This window comes from Stegodyphus dumicola, chromosome 1 (assembly GCF_044657685.1).
Source record: "Stegodyphus dumicola isolate Sdum_Otavi_A_Nest chromosome 1, ASM4465768v1".
Taxonomy (NCBI): Eukaryota; Metazoa; Arthropoda; class Arachnida; order Araneae; family Eresidae; genus Stegodyphus; species Stegodyphus dumicola.
In genome coordinates this window covers 57,350,381-57,373,101 of record NC_140768.1, presented here as the reverse complement: position 1 = coordinate 57,373,101, position 22,721 = coordinate 57,350,381, and the positions used below count along the sequence as shown (strand labels likewise).

At 29.5% G+C, this 22,721-nt stretch overlaps 1 protein-coding gene across 1 annotated transcript in view; it reads left to right on the top strand.

Moving 5' to 3' along the window:
* LOC118205239 (mitochondrial disaggregase-like) overlaps positions 1 to 22,721 on the top strand; it is a 114,938-nt gene that overhangs the window by 36,787 nt on the left and 55,430 nt on the right. Inside the window, exons 5-6 of the mRNA XM_085815037.1 lie at positions 401 to 529; positions 18,465 to 18,562. Of these exons, the coding sequence (XP_085671163.1) occupies positions 401 to 529; positions 18,465 to 18,562 (227 nt within the window). The remainder of the gene's footprint in view (positions 1 to 400; positions 530 to 18,464; positions 18,563 to 22,721) is intronic.

Below are 22,721 nucleotides of genomic sequence, written 5' to 3'. Positions count from 1 at the left end.
AAAAATTTTGAATCTCGCCCAAGGATATCTTGCCGTGAAAAGAAATCCATTTTTGTGGCTAAGCAAGTGTCTGAAATCAGCAGTGAGTTTGCAGATTTTCGTTTTAGTGGTGTTGGAGGTAATTAGAGTAGTGAATTTTTTTATATCTTCATTTTATTGAAGCTGACATTCTTTAAGTTTTTTTTAGTTCATGTACCTGGTTCTGTATTAGCAAAGTTATACTCTAAAGTTAATTGCAGAAATAAAAGTTGGTAACATTCGCTCTTCTTAGTAGTGCACTGTTAGGTAACAGCTTTAACCAAAAAGTACCATATATTTTTAGTTATTATGAAATATTTTCTTTTATAGTGAAAGGAAATCATATTTTTAACTATATTAAAGCACTGATTTCTGTTTTAAGTATGGGCTACTAGAGAAGATGAATTCAGTGAGAAATTGAATATGCGAGCTACTTTCCGAAATACCACTGCTTTGCATTATGCAGTTCTAGCAGATGAAATCAAAGTTGTAGAGATTCTTTTAAATCATGGTAAGAAATGTTTTATTTAAAAATTTTTAGCTTTATTAAATTTTATGCTTTTGTTAAAAATATTGATCATTCTTAATTATACTTTTTGTAGTCTTATCTACCATAATCATAAACATTTTTCAGTATTTGCTGGTGATTGCCAGAATGCCAAGTTTTGTAAAAGTCGTACGAGTAGTTTTTAAAATATTAGCTCTCGAAATTTTAGCTCCTCAATGTTAATTGAATTTGGCAAATATTTATTAATATCTCCTTTTATATTAAACTTTTTTGATTTTTCTTTCACATTTCGAAATCTAGGTTCATTCCAAATAAAATTTACCCATTTTTTGTGTTTTATTTTTTAAATTTCTATTTTTAAATAATTTTTATAAATATTTTGAAAAAAATTTGAATTATAACCTATAAAATTTTTACCATCATCTTAAAGTAGGTGTATTTCTAAGCATACCTGCAAAAAATTAGACTTTTTTATTCAAAATTTTCTAAGATACACACGAATTTACATATTTTCGCCTTTTGAAATTTGGCACCTTTTTTTTTTTTTGAGCGATAATAATGCCAAATGTGGTTTATGGATTTTTGTTACACTGAATTGCCATAGCTATTTTTAACCTTAAATTTCAAATAAATTTTTACGGAGAATTAATTATATGAAATTTTTTACCTCAATGATACATAATAAATATTTATTAATACTATGTGAAAAATTATTATTTTTTAAATTATAGATGATATTATTCAAATTTTTAACTTTTAAAAAATTTCTTGCCTTTAAAAAAAAAATATTTGTAAGACTAAATTTTTATCTTCGGCATTTAGTCGTCTGCTACTTTAACTTCGTTTAAATCGAATTGTCTAAAACTGAGAACTTTCGTCTGATGTTTATTTGAATATTATGAAAATATTTTATGACATTAACTGCATAATTTATTTCTAAACAAGCTTTTATGAATCAGCTGATACTATCATCCATATTTTTAAAGCACAGTATATTTTTATAGAAACATGAGATTTAGAATAATCATTTTTATAAAAGTCAAATTATGATATAAACATACAACCCTCTAGAGACCGAATTAATGGAAGTTCAATGGTTATGTAGAAATGATCTGCAGCTACTTAATGGCTCGATAAGTCATCAGGTTCTGTGGACAAGTAAGAATAATTATATAAACAACACCCAACATTCTGAATTCAATTACTAACGAGGGTACGATGTTTATTAAAAGAATTTTAAAAGTTTTTAAACATAAAAAATCGACTAATTTTTTTATCCTAAAATGTATTTTTCTGCACAATGTATTTTCATTATATCCTTAAAATTCTAATTTAGAATGTACTTTTCAAGAACTGAATTCTAATCATCAGCAATATAATTAGTAATTATTACAGTTATTAATAAATCCTTCTTATAAAGTAATTGAAAATATTTCAAAAAATTTTCTGTCTGAATGCAAATATTTTTCTATGCAAATATTTCTAATTTTGTATTAATCAAGATTGCTTAAGATATTATTTATTCACACTTCAATGCTTACCATCAGCTCTAGTAGAAGTTACAAATCAATTATATTTAATTAAGGAATGACCATCTAAGTTTAGAAACAGTATACCGTAACAGCAATTCAATTATTGATGCCGTATCTTTCATGTTACTCCCACTTGGAAAGCTACATGGTTTTTAATGAGTATTCGGGTTTTGCTAGTAAATTCACTTGGAAATTGCACTTAAACTAGGTTAGTTGGTTATTTGAACATAGAAAGAACATGGGAGCTGTTTGGTTAAGATGCTTTCATAGAGAACCTTTGTAAAGAGAACCTAGAAAACTACGAAAACCAGCCATGCAGCCTGGGTTAGACTTCGCAACAAACAATTAATATTTAACAATCTTCAAATGCTAGGCAACTGGGGAAGCTCCAATTAAATCTGCAATTTAATATTTTATTTGTAAATATTTAAAATATTGTTGTATTCTTAGACACAAAAAGCAGAATTTAAGTTTTGTTAGCTCGTTAGTAAACTGCCAAGCCATAGTGCAACTGAATATTCAATTTCTTTTGCAATAATTGTATTCACTTAATATTCTTAGAATATGAGCTAAAGAAGGAATGTTCTCGGAAGATTAAAAAGGTGTTTAAATCCAGTGATATTAGGTTTGTCTTACAAGCTCAGGTATCAAAACTATTCTGCAATTGCCCGAGTAGTTGACTTGTAAATGGCTGTGAATTAAGCAGATGACTTTTAATCTTATGTTATTCAGTCAGAAAACGTATTCCAAATGCTTTGCATTGCATGACAATGCATCTTTTCATTATTCAATAACCAATCGGAGAACCGCTTGTGTTCTGAATATAAGTATGTGTACTCAAACATCCTGCATGTTCTTCAAATTTGTCTTCTTGTGATTTTTTTTTTCTTTCCCAAAAACTAAAGTTGCCTCTCACAGGACAGTTTTTTGACATTGAAGAGACAAAAGGAGTATGACATCTACTTTTAGAGGCATGTCAAAAACAGATTTCTACAAGCCTTCTCTTCCATTACGTGTTGTGCATTCAGACAAAATGTTGCATCAGTGTAAATTCTATAATCTATTTTTATTACACTCTGATTACTTTATAAACATACAGTGAATATATACTAAACCTTTTACTTCAGCTTCAGTAATTCGGAATTTTTGACGGAATTGTTATCGGAACTAGGACTTAGAAGATAAGTCAAATTAAATATTTCACGGATAATCCAATAAATTCAAGGTTGAATTTTCAATATTTTATTTTCGGAGAGAGGGGAAATTTTTTTCAGTTTTGGTCCATAATCCTAAGTATATTTGCTTCGATTCTTTATTTTTTCCATTAAAGCGAAAATTTTACGCATGATACACATATAACGCATAGATTCAAATTAAATTTTAATAATATACAGGGTAGTTATTATTAAAGTTCCACTTTAAAATGGTCATAAAAGGAAAACTACTGGATCAAATGTTATCAAACTTGGTAACCGTGCAAAGGAGATTATGGGAAATTATTTTACGCGAAAAAAAGAAAGTTCAAAACCTTACCACCAGGGCGAAATGGCGCTGTATGTAATATTGCTAAACGAAATATGGGTCGAAATAATATCTAACTTAACCTTTTGTTACACGGGTTTAATATATTGTATACCCTTAAGAAACTTTGAAGTGAGCAAATTATCATTTAAAGGCGTTAAAGTCGATAAAATCGAGTGTGCTATCTGTGTAAGGGAGAAATTCGTCCATGAAAACCAGGAATTAGCGATTAGAAAATGTGAGATCGCAAATCACTCGCACAAGTGCCTACAATCTGGAAATCGTTTTCTTACAGATCGCTAATTTGTAATTTTTGAAACCTGAATTGGCCCTAAAACATGTAGATACTTATTCAAAACGCTTTTAATCAGTTTCCATCAAAGAAATCCCTCGTGTTACCTACCTAGTTCCATTGCAATCTCCTACTGCATTCGATAGCATAGCGGTCATTCCACACCGCTTAGAGTGGAATGATAGCTAGTTTCATAACTGAACCATTTTTCTCTGAAGAGCAGTCGACAGCTGAACCACTGTTATTGCAGCTCGGTTAGAGTCAATGTTAAAATGTTTTGTCATACATGAAGTGCAGTAACCTGGCATTTTAGATTACTAGGATTTTTATGCAGGGCTGGGCCCCACCTCGCATGTATCGCACAGTTACTTAGGTGACGTTTCACGAATGAACGTCTTATAGCCCAACACTTTCCCACTTCCCACCAGACCTCAACTTCTGTGACTTTTGGCTGTGGGGTTATCTCAAAAGCACTGTTTATGGTGATAATCTAAAGAATTTGGCAGATATGAAAAATGTGATACACCAACATGTCCATATCACTACTCCTGATATGCTAAGAGCTGCTGTTGAGAATGCAGTAACAGGATTTAACTTGCTTTCAGAAAATGCTGGACGCTACATTGAACATGCTTTGTAACACATTTCGGAAAGGATTAAACACATTTTAAACCGATGTTTTCATGTCTTATTTCATTTAACAATATCACATACAGTGCCATTTTTCCCCTGATGATGAGTTTTTGAACTCTTTTTTTTCCCGTGGAAAATAAATTCTCATAACCTCCTTTACACGATTCCCAAGTTTGATAACATTTGATCGGGTAGTTTTTCCTTTTATGACCATTTCAAATTGGAACTTTAATTATAACCACCATGTAAACTAAACTTTAAAAGTTTGACAGTTTGGTTCAAGTTCCAGCTTTAAAAATATGTATATATAAATATAAATTTTTATATTAATCCTCTTAGAAAAAATGTTTTAAGAAGCTAATTTTTCTCTCGTGTTATAGATTGTATAAAAAACATTATCTTAATATGATTTAGATTGTTTCAGCCGAAGAATTGGGTCACTCGGTGGTACAGAATAAACACTGCTGGACTATTTTATTTCTTTGTCATTTAAAAAAAAATCTTTTAATTAAAATATTTATCCTTTGGAATTTGTTCTATACTTTGTTTATAGTTAAAATGTCTAGAAAATTGAAATCTGTATTCAACTGAAACACAGTTGATGCAATTGATATTTTAGAAAAATTCACATGAATGCAAAATTTATGGAAATCTAGAAATCGAAAAATCTTAATTTTCTTGAGCACTGAAAATAACTGTAGAAGGAAAGAAGAAAATTAAAGAGAAAATTAAGCAAAAACTTGAAAAGAAATTTGGCTGTCAGACATACCAAGATGTTTCAAAAAGTTGGACGCTTTTGAATATACTTTCAGGATACTTTAAAGAATTTAGGTGTTCAAAGAGAAAACACTTGGACGTGTACACCAGCAAATACCATCAATTCAGCTTGTGTTAACAGAAAAGACAAAAACGATATCGTTGCAAATTAAAGTGAAGAGCGGCTGGTTTTAGACTATATGGTTTGTTTTTATACTGGTAGTTCCGTCCGAGGTTCGAATCCCGCGAACGAGCTGGCTGCAGGGGCGTTTTGGTGGTTTTCCCCATGTCTAACGTGTATACGAAGCAGTTACCCTTAGAAAGTCCTCTACGAAGGCATCCCTTCCCTTAGGCAGATAGCCCTAGTGTGCTTTGCCATAATTAAACCAAAACCTCTTGATGAAACCAGCCTTTCCTTTCATCTCATACCTTCAAAATTCTAACCTCTAAAGATTGATAAAAGCTCTGACTTAAATGCTGACGAAATGGATTGATTTGGATTATTAAGTTACGGCAAAGCAGGGCTATCTGCCTAAATGGAAGGATGCCTTTGTGAAGAACTTTCTAAGGGAAACCAGCTGGCATACACATGACACGTGAGAAAATCCATGAAAACGCCCATGCAACTAGCCTGTTTACTGGGATTCGAATCCCAGAGTGAACTACCAGTGTTCAGCAACTTTACCGCTCGGCCGTTTGTGGGCCTTTATGCAATGGAAGGTGATAACTTTATTTAAAATGATTGTCAAAAATACCAAGATATTTTGAAAAGTTGAATGCTTTTTAATATACTTGCAGAATGCCTGAAGAATAAGAGCAAAAATAAAGCAGAATGCCTGAAGAAAAACTGTTTAAAGCAGTGTATGCAAGTCATCCTAAGTTAAAATGTCGGTTATACATCTCTCTTATTTATATATCTTTTCTGAACGGAACATTGAAAGGTGTTTTAAGTGTGCTTTACTGTATTTTCTGTTTTAATATATGCAGTTTTCAAATGCATCATATTCTGGGTTACAAAGTATTCTTCCGAAAGAAACACAATTCAAATAAATAAAATCAAATTCTAGAAAATTTATATTAACAAATATATTTAAAATGTTCAGGTCAAATGAATAAATAGAAAATTTTAAAATAGTTATCTGAAGAGAAATTGCAATACTAACAATTAAAATAAAAGCCTAAAAATTTAAAAATTACGTAAAATAGTAACTATGACTAAAAATATAGTATAAAGAAAACTATTTGAAAAAAAAATAAACGATGCTTTTTTGATTCAAATTACGCAGTTCAGATGAGTAAATAGAAATTTTTAAAACAGTTATTCGAAAGAAACTATCCAACATAAACAATTAAAATAAATTCAAAAAAGAAAAAATTGCTTAAAATTAAAAACAATTATAATTAAAAATATAATATATAAAGAACATTATTTGAAAGAAGGAACGATTGAGTCTTTTTTTCCCTCTCACTCACTATGTAAAGATGGAAATGAAAATAGGTTGCCACATATTAAGAAGTTCGCCAAGTGAACTAATTTTGGCGCAAACTGAATGAAAAGCGCCAACATAAATTGTTGAATTTCTCCGTAAATTTCGCACCAAATTTTACAAAATTTAATATCTTGGCATAATTTAAATCGTAAAACCGAAATATGTAAAAAAATTGGTATGTTATTTCAGAAAAAGTCCGATTTTGTGTCAGAATACCTATGTTAGAGTAGTGCTATAGCCTAAGTCGCGCTTTCGAGACATGAAGAACAACACAATTTGAATTTCGTGAATCGGCCCAGTAGAACAGGAGATATAGAACTGTCCTTTTTTTTTTTTTTTTTTTTTTTTTTTTTTGAGCAGTGTACCTCTTCTAAGATTGATAGCTGTGGTTTGTTTTTCCCATAAACAATTACTTATCTAATGCAGTGCTTAAATGCATTTCAATAATCACTGCACTAGGTAAGTAATTATTTATGTATTTATTGCTGTATATAATTCATTACTTAATTATAAGCATAATGCAGAAAAGCTTCCAAAATCTCTTTTGCAGTTCTTTTTTTTTTTTTTTAATTTTTTTAATTCAATGATTTCTGGGCAAATTTAAATAAAGCAGCAAAGTGATCCTTTATTGTGTTTAAAGCATTTTTATTATATGACCCCCATCTAAAAGAATAGGGTTTATTCTTAAAGAAAATTATAATAAATATACTTGTTTATATAAAACCTTATATATATATATATATATATATATATATATATTATGCTTGTTCATATCTTTTTTTTTTTTTTTTTTTTTTTTTTTTGTGAGTCTTATAACTTTTATCATTCACCGGTTTTTGATGAATAAAAGCTCCAGCTTTTGATCAATAAAAGATCTACATCAAAATTCAGGATGTTGCTCTAAATATTAAAAATCTTTGTTTAAGGTTTCAGTGCTCACTAATAGCAAGTACTAAAACTGCTGAACACTAGTAGTGTGATTGAGGTTTAAGTCATGCTGCCTGCATGGTAGTTTTCATGATTTTTGCCACATGTAATTTAAATATGAGCCAGTTTCCATGAAAGCATCACTCTTAAGCAGGTAGTCTTTATTGCAATAAACAGAAAATATGAAAATCAAGATTTCTATGTGGTTAATTTTCACATTGCCTGTTTCTGTTTCATTGCGATCCTTAACATCATCGCAGTTTTTATTGTTCTTTGGATTTGAGGCATGAATAAATGATTCATTGCTTAAAATTTGAACTTGATTCTCTGTTTTTTATAAACTTGATTTGTTATTTTCTGTATTTATCCATTTTGAAATTTCACCCTTTTATCCTCTTAAATATGTCTACTAATTCATTGTCAGTTAGTGTTGCTTTCATCCATATAAAAATTAAATATTTTCTTCCTCGCCCCCTCTTTTTTTTAACAGTAGTGTTTAATAGGATGGTCTTTAAATGACCTGTCTCTGATAAGAAAGTGTAGAAGATCAACCACTGATAAAATAATTAATCAGTTTTATTGATTTTTACTAAATCCTCTCTAATATTCCACTCTTTTCTTAATGATTTGCTTTAAACTGATCGCCAACTTAGTTAACAGAGACCTTGGTTGATAGTGATCCAGTTAATATAATTTCTGCTGTAATGTTAATTTTTTTTTTAAAACACAGGAGTAATGAATAACGCTACTGTGTTTTTCACATACTTTTTTCCCCCTTTAATGTTACACCTTGAAAATCAAGAGCGCAAATGGTTTACTATGTATTATTAAAGGTAAGGAGTAAAGAATAAGTATAATTTAAAAAAAAATACATTGATAGTATAATTGAAAAGCATTATGTGCTAATATTAATGCCAATTATTGCCTATAATATTGTATTATTATTTTATTTTTTACCCTGCTGTCCATGCTGCTATGCCCTCCAGGTAAAAACAAAATTTCTTTTGTGGTACATAATGGAAATTTGAAAATTTTTTGTTAATAGTAAAGGCTTAAAAGAACAAATTTTAAACAAAACTGAGGATGCATAAGAATTACATAGTGAACCTTCATAGAAATAGGGTAATTAAAATAAAGAATTCTAAAATTGTACTGTCAAAATTCTAGAGAGACATAAGTGAGAAGGATAAATGTGTTAGCATAGATAATAATAATTTCAAATGTATTTTTAAGTGTAATAGCTGGCAAATAATATTTCTTATGAAAGAATATTTATGAAATAATAGTCTTATGAAATAATATTTCTTATTTAAACATTCTGATACTTTTTAAGGATTTGAGTGTTTCACGTTTTATATAATTAATTATACATTATTGTTTTTATATATTGTTATGAAATGCCCAGCTGCGGTAAGATATCTTCCCTGCAAAGCGGGTTCAGTGTTGCCAGATTTGGCACAAAATCGCCCTTTTGCTGATAAAATTGGCGAGATACCATAGATGGAGCACGAACATTCTAGAACGAATTCTTACCGGTTTTCTCGAGAATGCTCTCGAAGGCAGGTCAGAAGCTACGTATCCCTGCCTGTACGCAGAGTAGAATATTTTTGAGATTATGTTGAGTCCAGTAATAGTGTCTTGAGTTCAGAGATTAGCTCGAGAACAATCAACTGAGTTGGGAGCTGCACTTTAGTGCTTTATTGTGAAGTTGTCTTCACCGTTAAAACCTGAGTTCTGTGTTCCTGATTGTTTCAATGTGTTTATCATACTTTTTCAACAACTGTAACACATCTTTGGAACTTTCCTGTGTCATACTGACAAATAATCATCAAGTGCTGTCATCAATCACTCCAAAATCAAATCCTTTGCTTGGTCCAGATCAAAGGACTTCTAAAGGCTATATCTGGACTTGTCAGTAAAACGCACAGTCCTATTCTTCTCAACTTTATTGAATATGAAGACAACGCCATCTTAAATAGGACTTTTAGATACAAATCAGTGATTTTCTGGTTTAAGGTCTTATGAAGCCTTTTTGCAGAAATTAAAGAGCTGATTCAAATTTGACTGCAAACTTGGAGGTCTAACTAGTTGTTCCTTCATTGTTTCATTGAGTGTCAGTGGCAGAAAATGATCTTCAGATGCAGCTGTTACTCTTCACTGCCCTTGATTAGACTATATACTAAATGATTCGCTGCTTACAAAGCAGTTCCCAGTTCTTAATATGACATTTTGTGGGTTTATTCAGATCTTGAATGATTTCCATTTGTGTAAGTCCCCATCTAATCTACCAATTTTGGCTTTCACTTAATGATGCTTTTGAATTATAAATTATGAATGTGGATTACTATAAAAAAACCACATGAACTTTAAACAACACTCTACATCCATATTCCAGTGTAATGATGTGCCTTTGAACTCCTCTTGATAAACTGCAGTGAGCAATGCCAGAACCTTCCGAATGAAAGAAGCATCAGACAGGTTGCCTTTTTGAGTTTTATTTTAACATAACAGTAGAATTTAATTTTTAACATCTTGGGAACAATATCATACTCTTTGCAGAGAGAAATATTCACTGCAAAGTAGAATATTTGAACACGAGCAAGTCTTAAATCATTCTCCTCTCTTTAAATTTTCCTTTAACAAGTAAAGAAACCATAGCAGGGAGATGAGAAGCAAACTCCCATTTGCAGCTTCTTTTTCCAGTCGGGAAGTCTCCCATTGGAGTTGACCAGAGAGCTTTGCTCTTTCTCATGGGAAAAGAAACTCATTACATGTACCATTACATTTTGTAATGGTACAGCATTTTTTTCCTGCCATCATGGAAGGGGGGACACGTATATTATATTTTCTAGAGTCACAAATGTCAATTAAATGTTACAGAGGAACAGATATAATCATAAGTAGTTCTGGGCTAAGCAACATAGGCTAAAATAAAAATTTACATTGAGGCAGTGTAAAACATAGTACAAAAACCTAAACTCAAACCAATTAGGGCCCACCAGCGGCCGAGCAGTAAAGACGCTGAACACTGGTAAATCGGTCTGAGGTTCGAATCCCGTGAATGAGCTAGCTGCATTGGCGTTTTCGGGGTTTTCCCCATGTGTAACTTGTATATGAGCCAGTATCCCTTAGAAAATCCTCCACGAAGGCATCCCTCCCTTTAGGCAGATAGCCTTCATGTGCTTTGCCATAATTAAATAATCCAATCCAAACCAATTAACAAATTAGTAACTTGAAAATTTTGTTATGTTAAAAACATTTGTTATTCCCACACAGTAAGTAAAACAGTACAAGTACTAATAACTAAATTACACAGAGTAAACATACAGTTTTACAGTGTCTGAACGTAAATACTATACAATAATACTTCACAATACATTATATTGGTTTTTCTCAAAAGGAAAGCCTTGCAGATATTTATTTAATAATTTCTGGAACTAGTCTCTTTGTGGAAGTTCTAATCTTGTTTCTAAATTACTACATTCAGTATCACAAAATAATCATAAAACATTTGAATTGGCATCAGTACAGTTAAGAACCATTTTGTTGTCAATCAGTGAGAATCATTTTCAATACAAAATACATAAAAATTTTTTTAAGCCCCTTATAATAAGATGGCAAAATTCCGATCTTTCTTTCTTTTCTGGTAGGTTTACAATGTAATTTGTTTTGAACAATTTACTTCCGCTTTTTAGGGTTGAATGGACCAAAGTTAGTTTGGTTTAGAAGTGGCCAAAATTAACACAAGGGCAACTCCTAATTTTTCTCTTTTCATGGCATTTTTATTGTACCTATTTGATTTGAACAGCCAATTGATTATAAATTTTCATTTCCTGGTACAACTTTGGCTTAAGAAAGCATCTTGCGAGATTATGGTTTGATTTAATTGCTCCCAGATGTCCAGACCCTTGGATTGTGACATAAACTTAATGTTTTTGTCTGATAAGCTTCAGGAATGTTCAGTAATTTCTGCACGCTCTTCTAGACCTTTAAATAGTAATTTGTTTCCTGTTGGATAATTGTTTTTTAGAGAACAACTTCAAAAATCTAAAGGGGCTCTAAGTCATTACTTTTTCTTTGCAAGTGAGATAAGTGATCTTCATTTTTTTTAAAGGAGAGATATTTGATAAATCTCTGCATCTCCAGGATCTTCCTTTAAATCTGTCAAAACCGCTTCCCTTTATGAGACTATTTGTTGAGAATGAGGGATTACTTTTTTAATTTGGATGAAATTTTCTCTGCAGCTGTTGACATGCCATATTTATTCCATTCATTGCATTTCTCCATTTTCATTTTTGTCACTGAAAGTTTCATATTTTTATTGAATTCAGGCTTGAAATAACCTTACCTGGAAAAGATTTCTTCATTTTGATTTTCTGCTAATTTGACAGCTGTCCAGTCCCTAGTAAATAATGACCTTTGTCCAACTTGCTTGCAGCCTTTGTTATTATTTACCCAAAACTTCTTTCTAACTTTACATAAACCCTGTTAAACATATTGGTACTTCATCAAATAATTGCTTTTCCCCATACATTTTTTCCTTGTAGCACTAAGGGAGTAATGTATTTTTTGTAGATAATATCGATAGAATATATATTACAAATAGATAATATCGATAGAGTCATGTTAAAAGTGTAAATCAGAGTCTTTTACTTTAGCCACTATTGAGTACAATGCTAAATATTCTTCCTCTATAGCTGGTGATCTTAATTCTTTCTTTAACCATAGCCGTTGTGGACTTAAATGATCTGTTAACTCACATGAATAACACTCAAGAGGTTTGCGTTTCTCAAAGAAACATTCATTCTGATTTCGGGAGCATTCCATTTTTTTTCCGGAAGAATATATAGCTTTTTCTCCTGACTTATTATAATTCTGCAGACCTCTGGAACTTTGGCTGCTTTTTACTGCCCTTATCCCTTTGATGTGCGTGATATTATTTTTATAATTTTTTAAACTAAAAACACTAGAAATTGAATATTATAATCCTAGAGACAAATAATATATGAAATAAAAAAAATCTACTCTTGCCCATTGTTTTGTGGATGGTGGTCGCACTGTGAAACCGCCTCGCGTCTAGAACTTTAAAACTTACCTAGGTAGTAGGGAAAAAAAACTTACCTTTTTCTGTGCCCGTTTCCAATAAATGACGAAATTTACGAATTTAAAAGAAAATGCATGTAAGAATTGCATAATATAATTTTATGTTATTTTACAAACTAAATCGTCAGAAAAAATTAAAAAATAAACATTTATGTAATTTTTCTATAGCAGTGAAAGTATAAGTACCTACACTAAGTAATAATAAGGACGTTTGGCTACATGGATTAAAAAACTCATTAAAATAAGAATTAAAAAAAGACTTTTTTTATTTATTTTTATTTTTTTTTTATTTCGAAGAACAAATATTTTTTGTGACACTGTTCAAAGCATGTTTTGTCTTTTTGGTGCATGCTTTTTGGCTCATGCTGGTATACACATTGCACGTTTCGCACATGTATCTTCTTCTATGATGTTTCTTCCTTGTGCTACAAAATGTACACTGATGGGATCTAAATTTCACTGATATATGTCCAGCGTTATTTAGTTTCTTTTCATATGGCACATGAAATTTCTGTTTTTTTTTTTTTTTTTTATGTTAATGGGGGGAGGGCTCGGTCTTTTAGTGTTTGGTACAGATCATTCATTTCCCATTTATACTTATTTTATTCGTATTTTGTCTCAAAATATTCAGAAAATATTTTAAATTTAAATACAACTTTATGCAATTTCTATTTTTAATTACAGCAAAGTATATTTACATTAAATTTAAACCGCAGGAAATAATTTATAAAATCACAATACTAGCTTGGGGAGCAAGTGTGTTGAGGTCAGAAAAAAGTCTCTGGAAAAGAAAGACCTTTTTACTGGGCAGGTGCATGTATTGTTTAGTAATAAAATAACTCTGTGATTTCAAAACCCCTTATCTATATCTGGGTAAAAATAAACATTCCTATTTGAGAAACAAGCAAATGCCATTGTGAAGAGCAGTGGTTTCAAGGTGCGACCACCGAGCCTCTAGAGCATTGTGACACAATGCTCTAGTGGGGCAGTGGTTGCACCCTGAAACCACAAAGCAAATGCCGTACATATAGAGGTTTTTTTTTTATATATATGCAGTTTAATTATTGCTATTTTGTATTGTTTATGATAGAAATCATGATGTGCAATGAATAACGTTTAAAATTTAAAGTTGTTTATATTAATAAAAGGAAGTTATTTTGTCTCACTGAAAACAAATTTTAAAAGGCATCCAATTTGAAGTACTAAGACCTAAAACATGTACGATTCTGTAGTAATTTTGTGTTATTTAGAGGTAAAAGATCAGTAATCAATTGATTTTCACTCAAAAGTTTTGGAAGGAAGAGGAGAAAAAAATTTGAAAATTGGTGGTTTCAAGGCATGGGCCACTACATGTTAAAGAGTTATGTGACTAAAAACTATGAATTGGTGAGACCTCTCAGTGATCACATTCATTTTCATATTCCTCTGCTAATCTAGTGAGAAAGCTTATCTTTGACCATTCATCAGTAAAATGTTGATGTACTTCAAAATTTACATGATGCTTAATTTGAACAGTTATCATTAAGATCTTTCAAGAGTTCAAAATCTTTAATTTCAAAACCTTTGATCCGTTCTCCAAAACATTTTTTTTTAATTCAAAGGCAAAATCCCTCCAAGTGGTATGAGCATTTTTTGGGGAGGTTAATTGCACAAATTTAATGCGAAAATTTTCTTGATTAAATATGAATCTTTTAAACAATAGCCCTTTCATGTAGGCATAGTCATAAACTTGCTGTTTTGGCTATCGAATAACCAGTTAAACTATATAAGTTTTCAAAAATGTCAATAAGATAGAAACCCATTTTGTTTGGTTTAAATTTGTACCCTTAGTTTGGTACTCAGTATTACTAGATACTAACTAACTAATATCAGTCTCTTTGGGTTCAAATTTTTAATAATATTTTAGAGATCAAAATGACTTTTCACAGACATTCTTTCTTTACTTCCATCTATTAACAGAACATTTTCATTAGTGTTGTGCAATTTCAGTTTGGTTATTTGGAATTCTGTTCTGCCTCTCTTCTACTTCTCTCTTCTTAATTCTATCCTCCCTTTCCTCTTCTTTGATCCTAATTCTATCTTGCCTGTCTTTGTTTTCCCTCTTAATTCTATTTTGCCTCTTTCTTCTTTTCTAATTCTATCCTCTTCTTTTTTCTGCCTGTCAAGCCTTACAGAAGTGATACTTTCAAAGAAACTCTTCAAAAGTTCTCCATTGTAGGCTTTGTTCTGAAAATCTGCTGCACAAGTACCTCATATTCCTCTGATAACTTAGTGAGAAAAGTTTTGACCATTCATCAATAAAATGTTGATGCACTTTGAAATTTCTGCGATGTTTCATTTGAATCATTATCATATAATCCTGTAAGAGTTCAGAATCTTTAATTTTGAAACCTTTGATATGTTCTTTAAAATAATTCTTTAATTTAAAGGCAAAATTCCTCCAAGGCTTTAGTCATAGGCTTTGTTACTCTTAATCTTATCCTAAGCTCAGATCTTTGTCTTAGATCTATTATCCTAAGCTCAAATCTGAACTTTTCCTGTAACTCTTTGATCAAGATTTTAATATTCTTTTTTTTCCCCTGACCTTTTCTAAGAATGCCATGATATACATACAACATATAAATATAAAAGTAATAATTCCTTTTTTTAAACAAAAGCGAATTTCAAATATGAGGAGAAAAACTGAACTATTAAGTTTCACACGAAATTTAAAGTGATCTAAAGTTCAATTTCAAAGTAATTCATACCATCACATGCACATTATGCATTCAATTATAATTAATCAAACATAAGGATTTATGATAATACAAAAACACTTTACAGTTGGATCATCAAAATTCTGTCTGTTTTAATGTAGGCATTTACATTATTATTCATAAGGTAAATAAATAATAATAATAAAAACTCCTAAATAAATATCAACGCCGAAACATTATAATAACATGGTACTAAGAAATTCTAAACCAAAATAATCATTTAAGTTCTGTAACAAAAAATTCTAATATTTAATATATTCAAAGATAACTTAGAAATGACATATCAAAATACCAGTTAAAATTCAGAGAATACAGAATTATAGTAATTTTTCTTTTTACACATTCAAACTGTATGAACTTAACTATTGCAGAAACTAACATAACCATTGCAGATATTAAAATATTTATTAATCTAAGCTCAAATTTCTTAATGTGTAATTCTATTATTTGAAACACAAAAACCAGTTTGACGTATTTTCTGAAAGCTTAGAGGAAGATTGTAATACTGACTAAAAACAACAATTACGTAAAACTCGATTAAATTACAAAAATGATTTAAAGTAATTCACTGTCTCAGTATAAAAATTTAAGGTACTTCCCCACCTTAATTTGTAGATTAATAATGCTTGGAATATGATGATGCTGTTAACTGATCATCTACAAGATTTTTATGGACATAAATGGTCATTTATCACAATATTGACAATGCACAAATTTTCAAATGCAAAATGATCCAATATAATAAACTAATTTTTGGACACTGATGGTCCCAACAAAACATTATGGCTCTAATTTAAAATATTTACAGACACAGATGGTTCAACAAAATTTTAAGATGCTGCTGATTTTCAGACTTTGCAATCCATTTCTTAATAGTGAAATTTTTGCACTACTCTACATGAAAATATTTATGCACAGTTGACAAGACTTTAAAATGTGCTGAAAATCATTGGATGCTGTTATACTTCATACCCGGAACTGATGCTTAAGTTGTCATAAATATCTATAGAGTAAACACGAGATTTTTCATTTTTGCAAGCAATCTAAAAACTGATTCTGTGGGTGCTCATTCCTGTGCTGCCACCAATATAAAATATAAGCTGTAATGTCTTTGAACTTTTTTTGATGGGGTAGCATGAGTAATGCTGGAACTTTCCAGCATCAGACAGGTTGTCTTTTTGAGTTTTATTTAACATAATGATAGAATTTCATTTTTAACATCTTTGGAAAATATCAGTTATAGAACATCTGGACACTAGGAAATCTCAAATCAATTTTCCTCTCCTTATCTTTCTTGCTATTTAATGAGTAAACAAACAATAGCAGGGAGGTGAGATCCAAAGTTTGATTCAGAACTTCCTTTACTGATCATGAAGACCCTCCACAGTTGACCAAATAGCTTCTTTCTTGTGGAACGAGAAATCCATCAACTGTAAACACATACAGTAATGGTACAGTACATATAATTCATACCCTAATATATGTGCAGATGTTGAGTTTTGCCTTCAGTTCAGATACTTAGCATAAATAATTATACTACTAGACACTCATTGAAACCTTTAATCACTGAGAGTATTTTTTATGATTTATTCTATAATTTTAATGAGCAATGCATATATACAGGCTATATAGTGGCTTACATTCTGTTTTTCAGTAATTCAAACACATAAAAATGTTTTATCTTATGAAATTGGAATTATGTAAATTCTGTTTGCAATATGGCTTAAACTGAAAAAAAGCAATTTGGGGCATTATAATAAAGAGATAAAAAGTAGGAAAATCAGGGTCTACTGAAAGTAAGTTTAAATTCAAAATTTTGAAAATATAGCCCAGTAGCTATTGAGTTACAGGTATGAGTTAAATTTTAAAAAGTGTGAAATATAAATAAATTAGAACTACTTGTAGTAATTTAATAATTTTCAAATTCTTGCACTGAACATATGCATGAAAATATTTGAAAATGTTTTATTTGCGCATTTTAACAGCTCAACTGTATTTAAATTTTTTTATACAAGATATGGAGAAATCAGAATATTTTGGAGTGGAAGATGAATTTTTATTATAACGTGTGCATTGCAAAGTAATTTTTAATATCATGCAGGAAGAATGATCTACCATTTTTAGTTATTTATTTATCTCTTACCTGTTATTTCCAAAATGCTATTTTTATATTTTAACATGCAGTAAAGTGGTGGTAAAAGAGACGATTAACACTACAACTAATTATAGTGCCACCATCTAAAAAATAACTGACTAAAAGTGGTAGATCGTATACATGATTTCACTGTGTACTTGTTTTACTGGAATTTCGTGGTTTCTGTTATAGTGATTACTTTCTCTCAGTTCTAATATTCTGTGCAATAAAAAATAATAAAGTAAGTGACTTCATAATCCTTTTATAATAAAAGTATCAATTAGTCATATTAGTTTTTAATGTAATTTTTCTTCACTCCACTAAAGGTCTCTTTGTATAGATTTCCAAATTTACAAAATAGAATGTTCACTATTTGCTTCTAAAAAGATTCATTCAATTTTGATTTTCTTATTTTTATTCATGCATATTTTTATTTATTACATGAAAGCATTCATATTTTTTATTCTATAAATAGAAATATTAGTAACATTTGTCTTGAAATATTTGTAATCAATAATTTTAATTTATTTGATTAAAAATGTTTTAAATTATAATTTTTCCTGTAGTCAAAAACTTTTGTTTTTCAATTTGAGTGTGCTTTTTCGTATTTCCCCCTTTCATTTGTCTAAAACCATGTAAATTGTTATAATTATTTTCATTATATTTGTACACCATTTTTGAAAATCCTAGTTTGTTTTTTTATTACTATGTATTTGTTCTCTGCTTACAGCAATAATTAATATATTCTCTTGCCTATAGTAATAATTAAAAAATGTGTCTAACAATTTTTTCAGGTGCTGATCCTTCCAAAGTGAATGATATTGGCCATAAACCTATTGATTATGCTAATTCAAAGGAAATGAAGCAACTTCTGGAAACAGCTACAACAAAAGTATAGTAATAATTTTAGACTGCAGTTACATTTTCCGATGTGAAAAATATTGTTTTTGTTTTATATATGTATTATAAAAATTACACAATGTAGCATAATTTTTGTGAAAAATTTATCAGTTTAATGGCAATTTTATATGTTATTTTTAATATTCTTGTCTGTTGATATATTTTGTGTTTTTAGCTGTTGATTAAGTATGAAATTTAATATTAAGACAAGTAAAAAGCAGTTTAGAACAGAGCAGATTTTTTTTTTTTTTTTTTTTTTGCTAGTAAAACATTTTTTAGAAGTAAAATTTAAAATTCGTCAAGATCCAAATGGTAAAATTTCACAAGATACATGAGTTCTTAATATGCTCACATAAATGAAAGTATAGACGGAAAAAAAAAAAAAAAAACAGTCTAAAAAGCAAAAATGTGGATATTTTTAAGAATCGTGAAAAAGGGCTAAATGTGAAATTTGTCTGGCCAGTTGTATTTCATCCTGATTGATAAAAAATGTGAATGTTTACTTGGATATGAAATACTTATGTTTCTGATAGATGAAGAGATTGACATTTGTATGTAAAAAATTCAGATAATCTCAAAAAATTTTTAATTAATTTTCCTAATTTAAGCAGTTGTTTATCATGTAGTTTAAACAGTTGCAACTTTATTCTGTATGTTTGAATTTGAGCATAATGAAATTTGATAGAAATGCTTTAACAGAGTTCATACAGTCCTTAAAAGTACTTAAATGTCTGTAGGTTTTTTGGAAAAAAAATTTACCCTTAAAAGTCCTTAATTTTGGCCAACTGGCAGAAGGTCCTTAATTTTATTTATCTGACATTTCTGTTTATTTTTTTAAGACTACCATTACGAATTAACATTTTGAAGGAATATTTTTTGCAATGTATTGAGAAATATGTATTTGATGAGTTAACATTTAAATTCTTTCCTTCTTCCTAATATAAATGGTGGATGCTTGAGTACTAGGTATAAGGCCTTCTTTGATTGAAATACTATAAATATTTCAAAATTATAATTTCTTTGTGATTGAAGAGTTCATAAAGTATTGCATCAAAAACAACTTTTCCCTTTTTGGAATAAGAGTTCATTTTGTGGCACGGAATTTTGCTATTTTAAGATCAGTTTGTGTAAAAAATATTTTTTCAGAAATTTGCAAAATTTTCACAGTTTTTTTACAAACATAATAACATTGATAAATATCATAAAAATAATGAGAATATATATTAAAATTACATTTAAGAAATAACATTAAAATAAAGCATTTTTATTTTCTTCTGGCATATTTTTATTACTTTTAATTTTGGTGACTTGCACCTCAGAAATTCTTATGGAAAATTTATGAAATGTGACAAAATGAAAAATATCTTGGTATTGACATGTAATTGATGTGTTTTATAGGAAATTTGTGATGAATTTCTAAAAATTCTGCCTCACTGGCTGTGGCATCGGCCTTGACCTTATATTATTTCATATTATTTTCAATACTCATACTATTATTAAAGAAATAAAATAAGTAGTTTCTTCTGTGTATTCTAAGTACAGGCTGTTCTCTAGAATAACAAAAATCTTTAATTAAATTTAAAAATTCTAAAATAAAGAGGATATTCATTAAAAAAATTCATTTTATGAAGAGAGAGAAAAGAATTTTTCAAAGGTACACTATGCATAAAAAAGGGGGGAGTTCTATATCTTCCATTCTACTGGGCCAATTGGCGAAATTCAAACTGCATTTCCCATGTCTCAAAAGTGCGACTTAGGATATATATATATATTAGTAGGATATATATTAGATTTATATATAGCTTTGTTCTAGTAAAGTTATGACACAAAATCGGACTTTTTCTAAAATAACATACCATTTTTTTCCCATATTTCGATTCTACGACTCAAATTATGCCTAGATATTAAATATTGCAATTTTTGGTAAGAAATTTATGGAGAAATTTTAAAATTCACTTGGCGAACTTCTTAATTTATAGCAACCTATTTTTCTTTCTTTTTTCTTCATTATCCATGAGTGAGAAAAAAATTATCGTTCATACTTTCGAACAATTTTTAGCAAAGTGAGTAAACCATATTTTCATCATTATTGCTTATACTAATAAATACGCCAAATTTCAAAATGCGCCAAAATGTAAATTCACGTATATCTTAGGAAATTTTGAATAAAAAACTCTAATTTTTTGCAGTTATGAAAAATATCTACTTTAGAAATATATCTACTGTAAAATGATTGCAAATCTTTTATAGGTTATAAATTAAACTTTTTTTCGAAAAATTTATAAAAATTATTTAAAAATAAAAATTTTAAAAATAAATCATAAAAAAATTGGCAAATTTTACTTGGAATGAACCTAAATTTTGAAATATGAAAGGAAGAACCAAATAAGTTTAATAAAAAAAGAGATATTATTAAATACATATCAAATTTAATTAATATTGAAGAGCTAAAATTTGGAGAGCTAATTTTTTAAAAACTACTTGTGCAATTTTTACAGAACTTGGCAGTTTGGCATAATTTGAATCGTAGAATCGAAATATGGGAAAAAAATGGCATGTCATTTCAGAAAAGTCCGATTTTTGTGTTAAAATACTTATATTAAAGCAGTGCTATATATAAATCTAATACATATCCTAAGTCGCGCTTTCGAGACATGAAAAATGCAGTTTTAATTTCGTCAATTGGTCCAGTAGAATGGGAGATATAGAACTGTCTCCCCTTTTTTGCGCAGTGTACATTATTGAAACATTAACAGATTAGGAGAGAAAGCAGAGATTAGTGATACATTGATTTGTTTATTGAAACAAATAAACTTACAAAAGCTGCTAAAGGAAACTCCTGTAAATTAGCTAAAATACCTAGAAAATTTTCAAATTAAAAATACATAAAAATATTTTGTTACAAAACATGTTTTGTAGCTTTTAATGTATAATTATACTAATACCATTTTAGAATTAGTATCATAAATTATAACTGCTATAAAATGTTCTTTGCTTTTTAATGGATATTTTTTAGAAGTCCCCCCCCCCAAATGGCAGGCCCAAGACATCTTAAGATGTTGGCCACTACTAAGGTCAGAAGCAGTGGTCACTTTATTATGGAGGCACCTATTAAGTAGGCCACTGTTGCTTCCTATGAAGAGATAGACAAACACTGTATGCTTTCTCTGGGATTTATACCCAGGCCCTTCAGTATGGCAGTCAGAGTCACTAACCACTTTCCCATCTGAGTGGCTTTTTTAGAAGTTAAAAAAAATGTAATCATAATCTATTTTGACTAAGGGTATCTAACTACTTAATTTAATTATTTGTAACTAACTGCTCTCCTTTAGAAGTTATCTCTACATGTTAAAGTCAGTTATCTCTTTTCCTTGAATAAAAGTAATATCAGATTGTAAAATATTAAGCTTATTGTAATTCTATGCTTAATATTTGAGAGAAGATATTTTGAGGATCACTTTATCATAAAATACATATTATTAAAATGTAACTGTCAGTAAAAAATTAATTTTTTTTTACTACTGAATAGTGTTTGAATAAAATAATTATTAAAATGCCACTTTCAAAGTTTCATAAAAGCAGTTAATTCTTTTCCATTGCCCAAATTTAATGGGGCACCAAAATATTTATCACCTTTTTGTATTTTAAATCTCTAGCTATTGTTATGTTAAGTTAGGTTTGTCTTCAGTCCTATAAAGAAAAATATAGCAATATTCATGAATTTAGTCCCTTACCCATTGACATGCTAAAACTAAAAATATGTAAAAAAAAAAATAATAATAATAATCAAAGTGGTATACAAAACTCCATTATTTTGAAAATATAAGTAACATAAATTTAAGGCATCTACATGTATTAATTATCTTTGATGGCAAGTCCTTTGTGCCCAATGTAAAATGGTGTGTAATTATCTGAAGGGCATTTATTGAGGGAAGAAGTAGGGAAGTGAGTAGTGACCCCCCAAAAAAGTATTTTTTATTATTTGCATAAGTAAATTTTTATTTTTTAATATTTTCCAAAGCCAGTGTTGATTGTCACAACTAGTTTTAATCAGTATTATATGGATGTAGTTAGAGTATGAGTCTTATTGAAAAATTTATTGCTGAATGCTTCCATTAATGCTGTTTTTAGGCCTTTCTTATAGTCTTTTT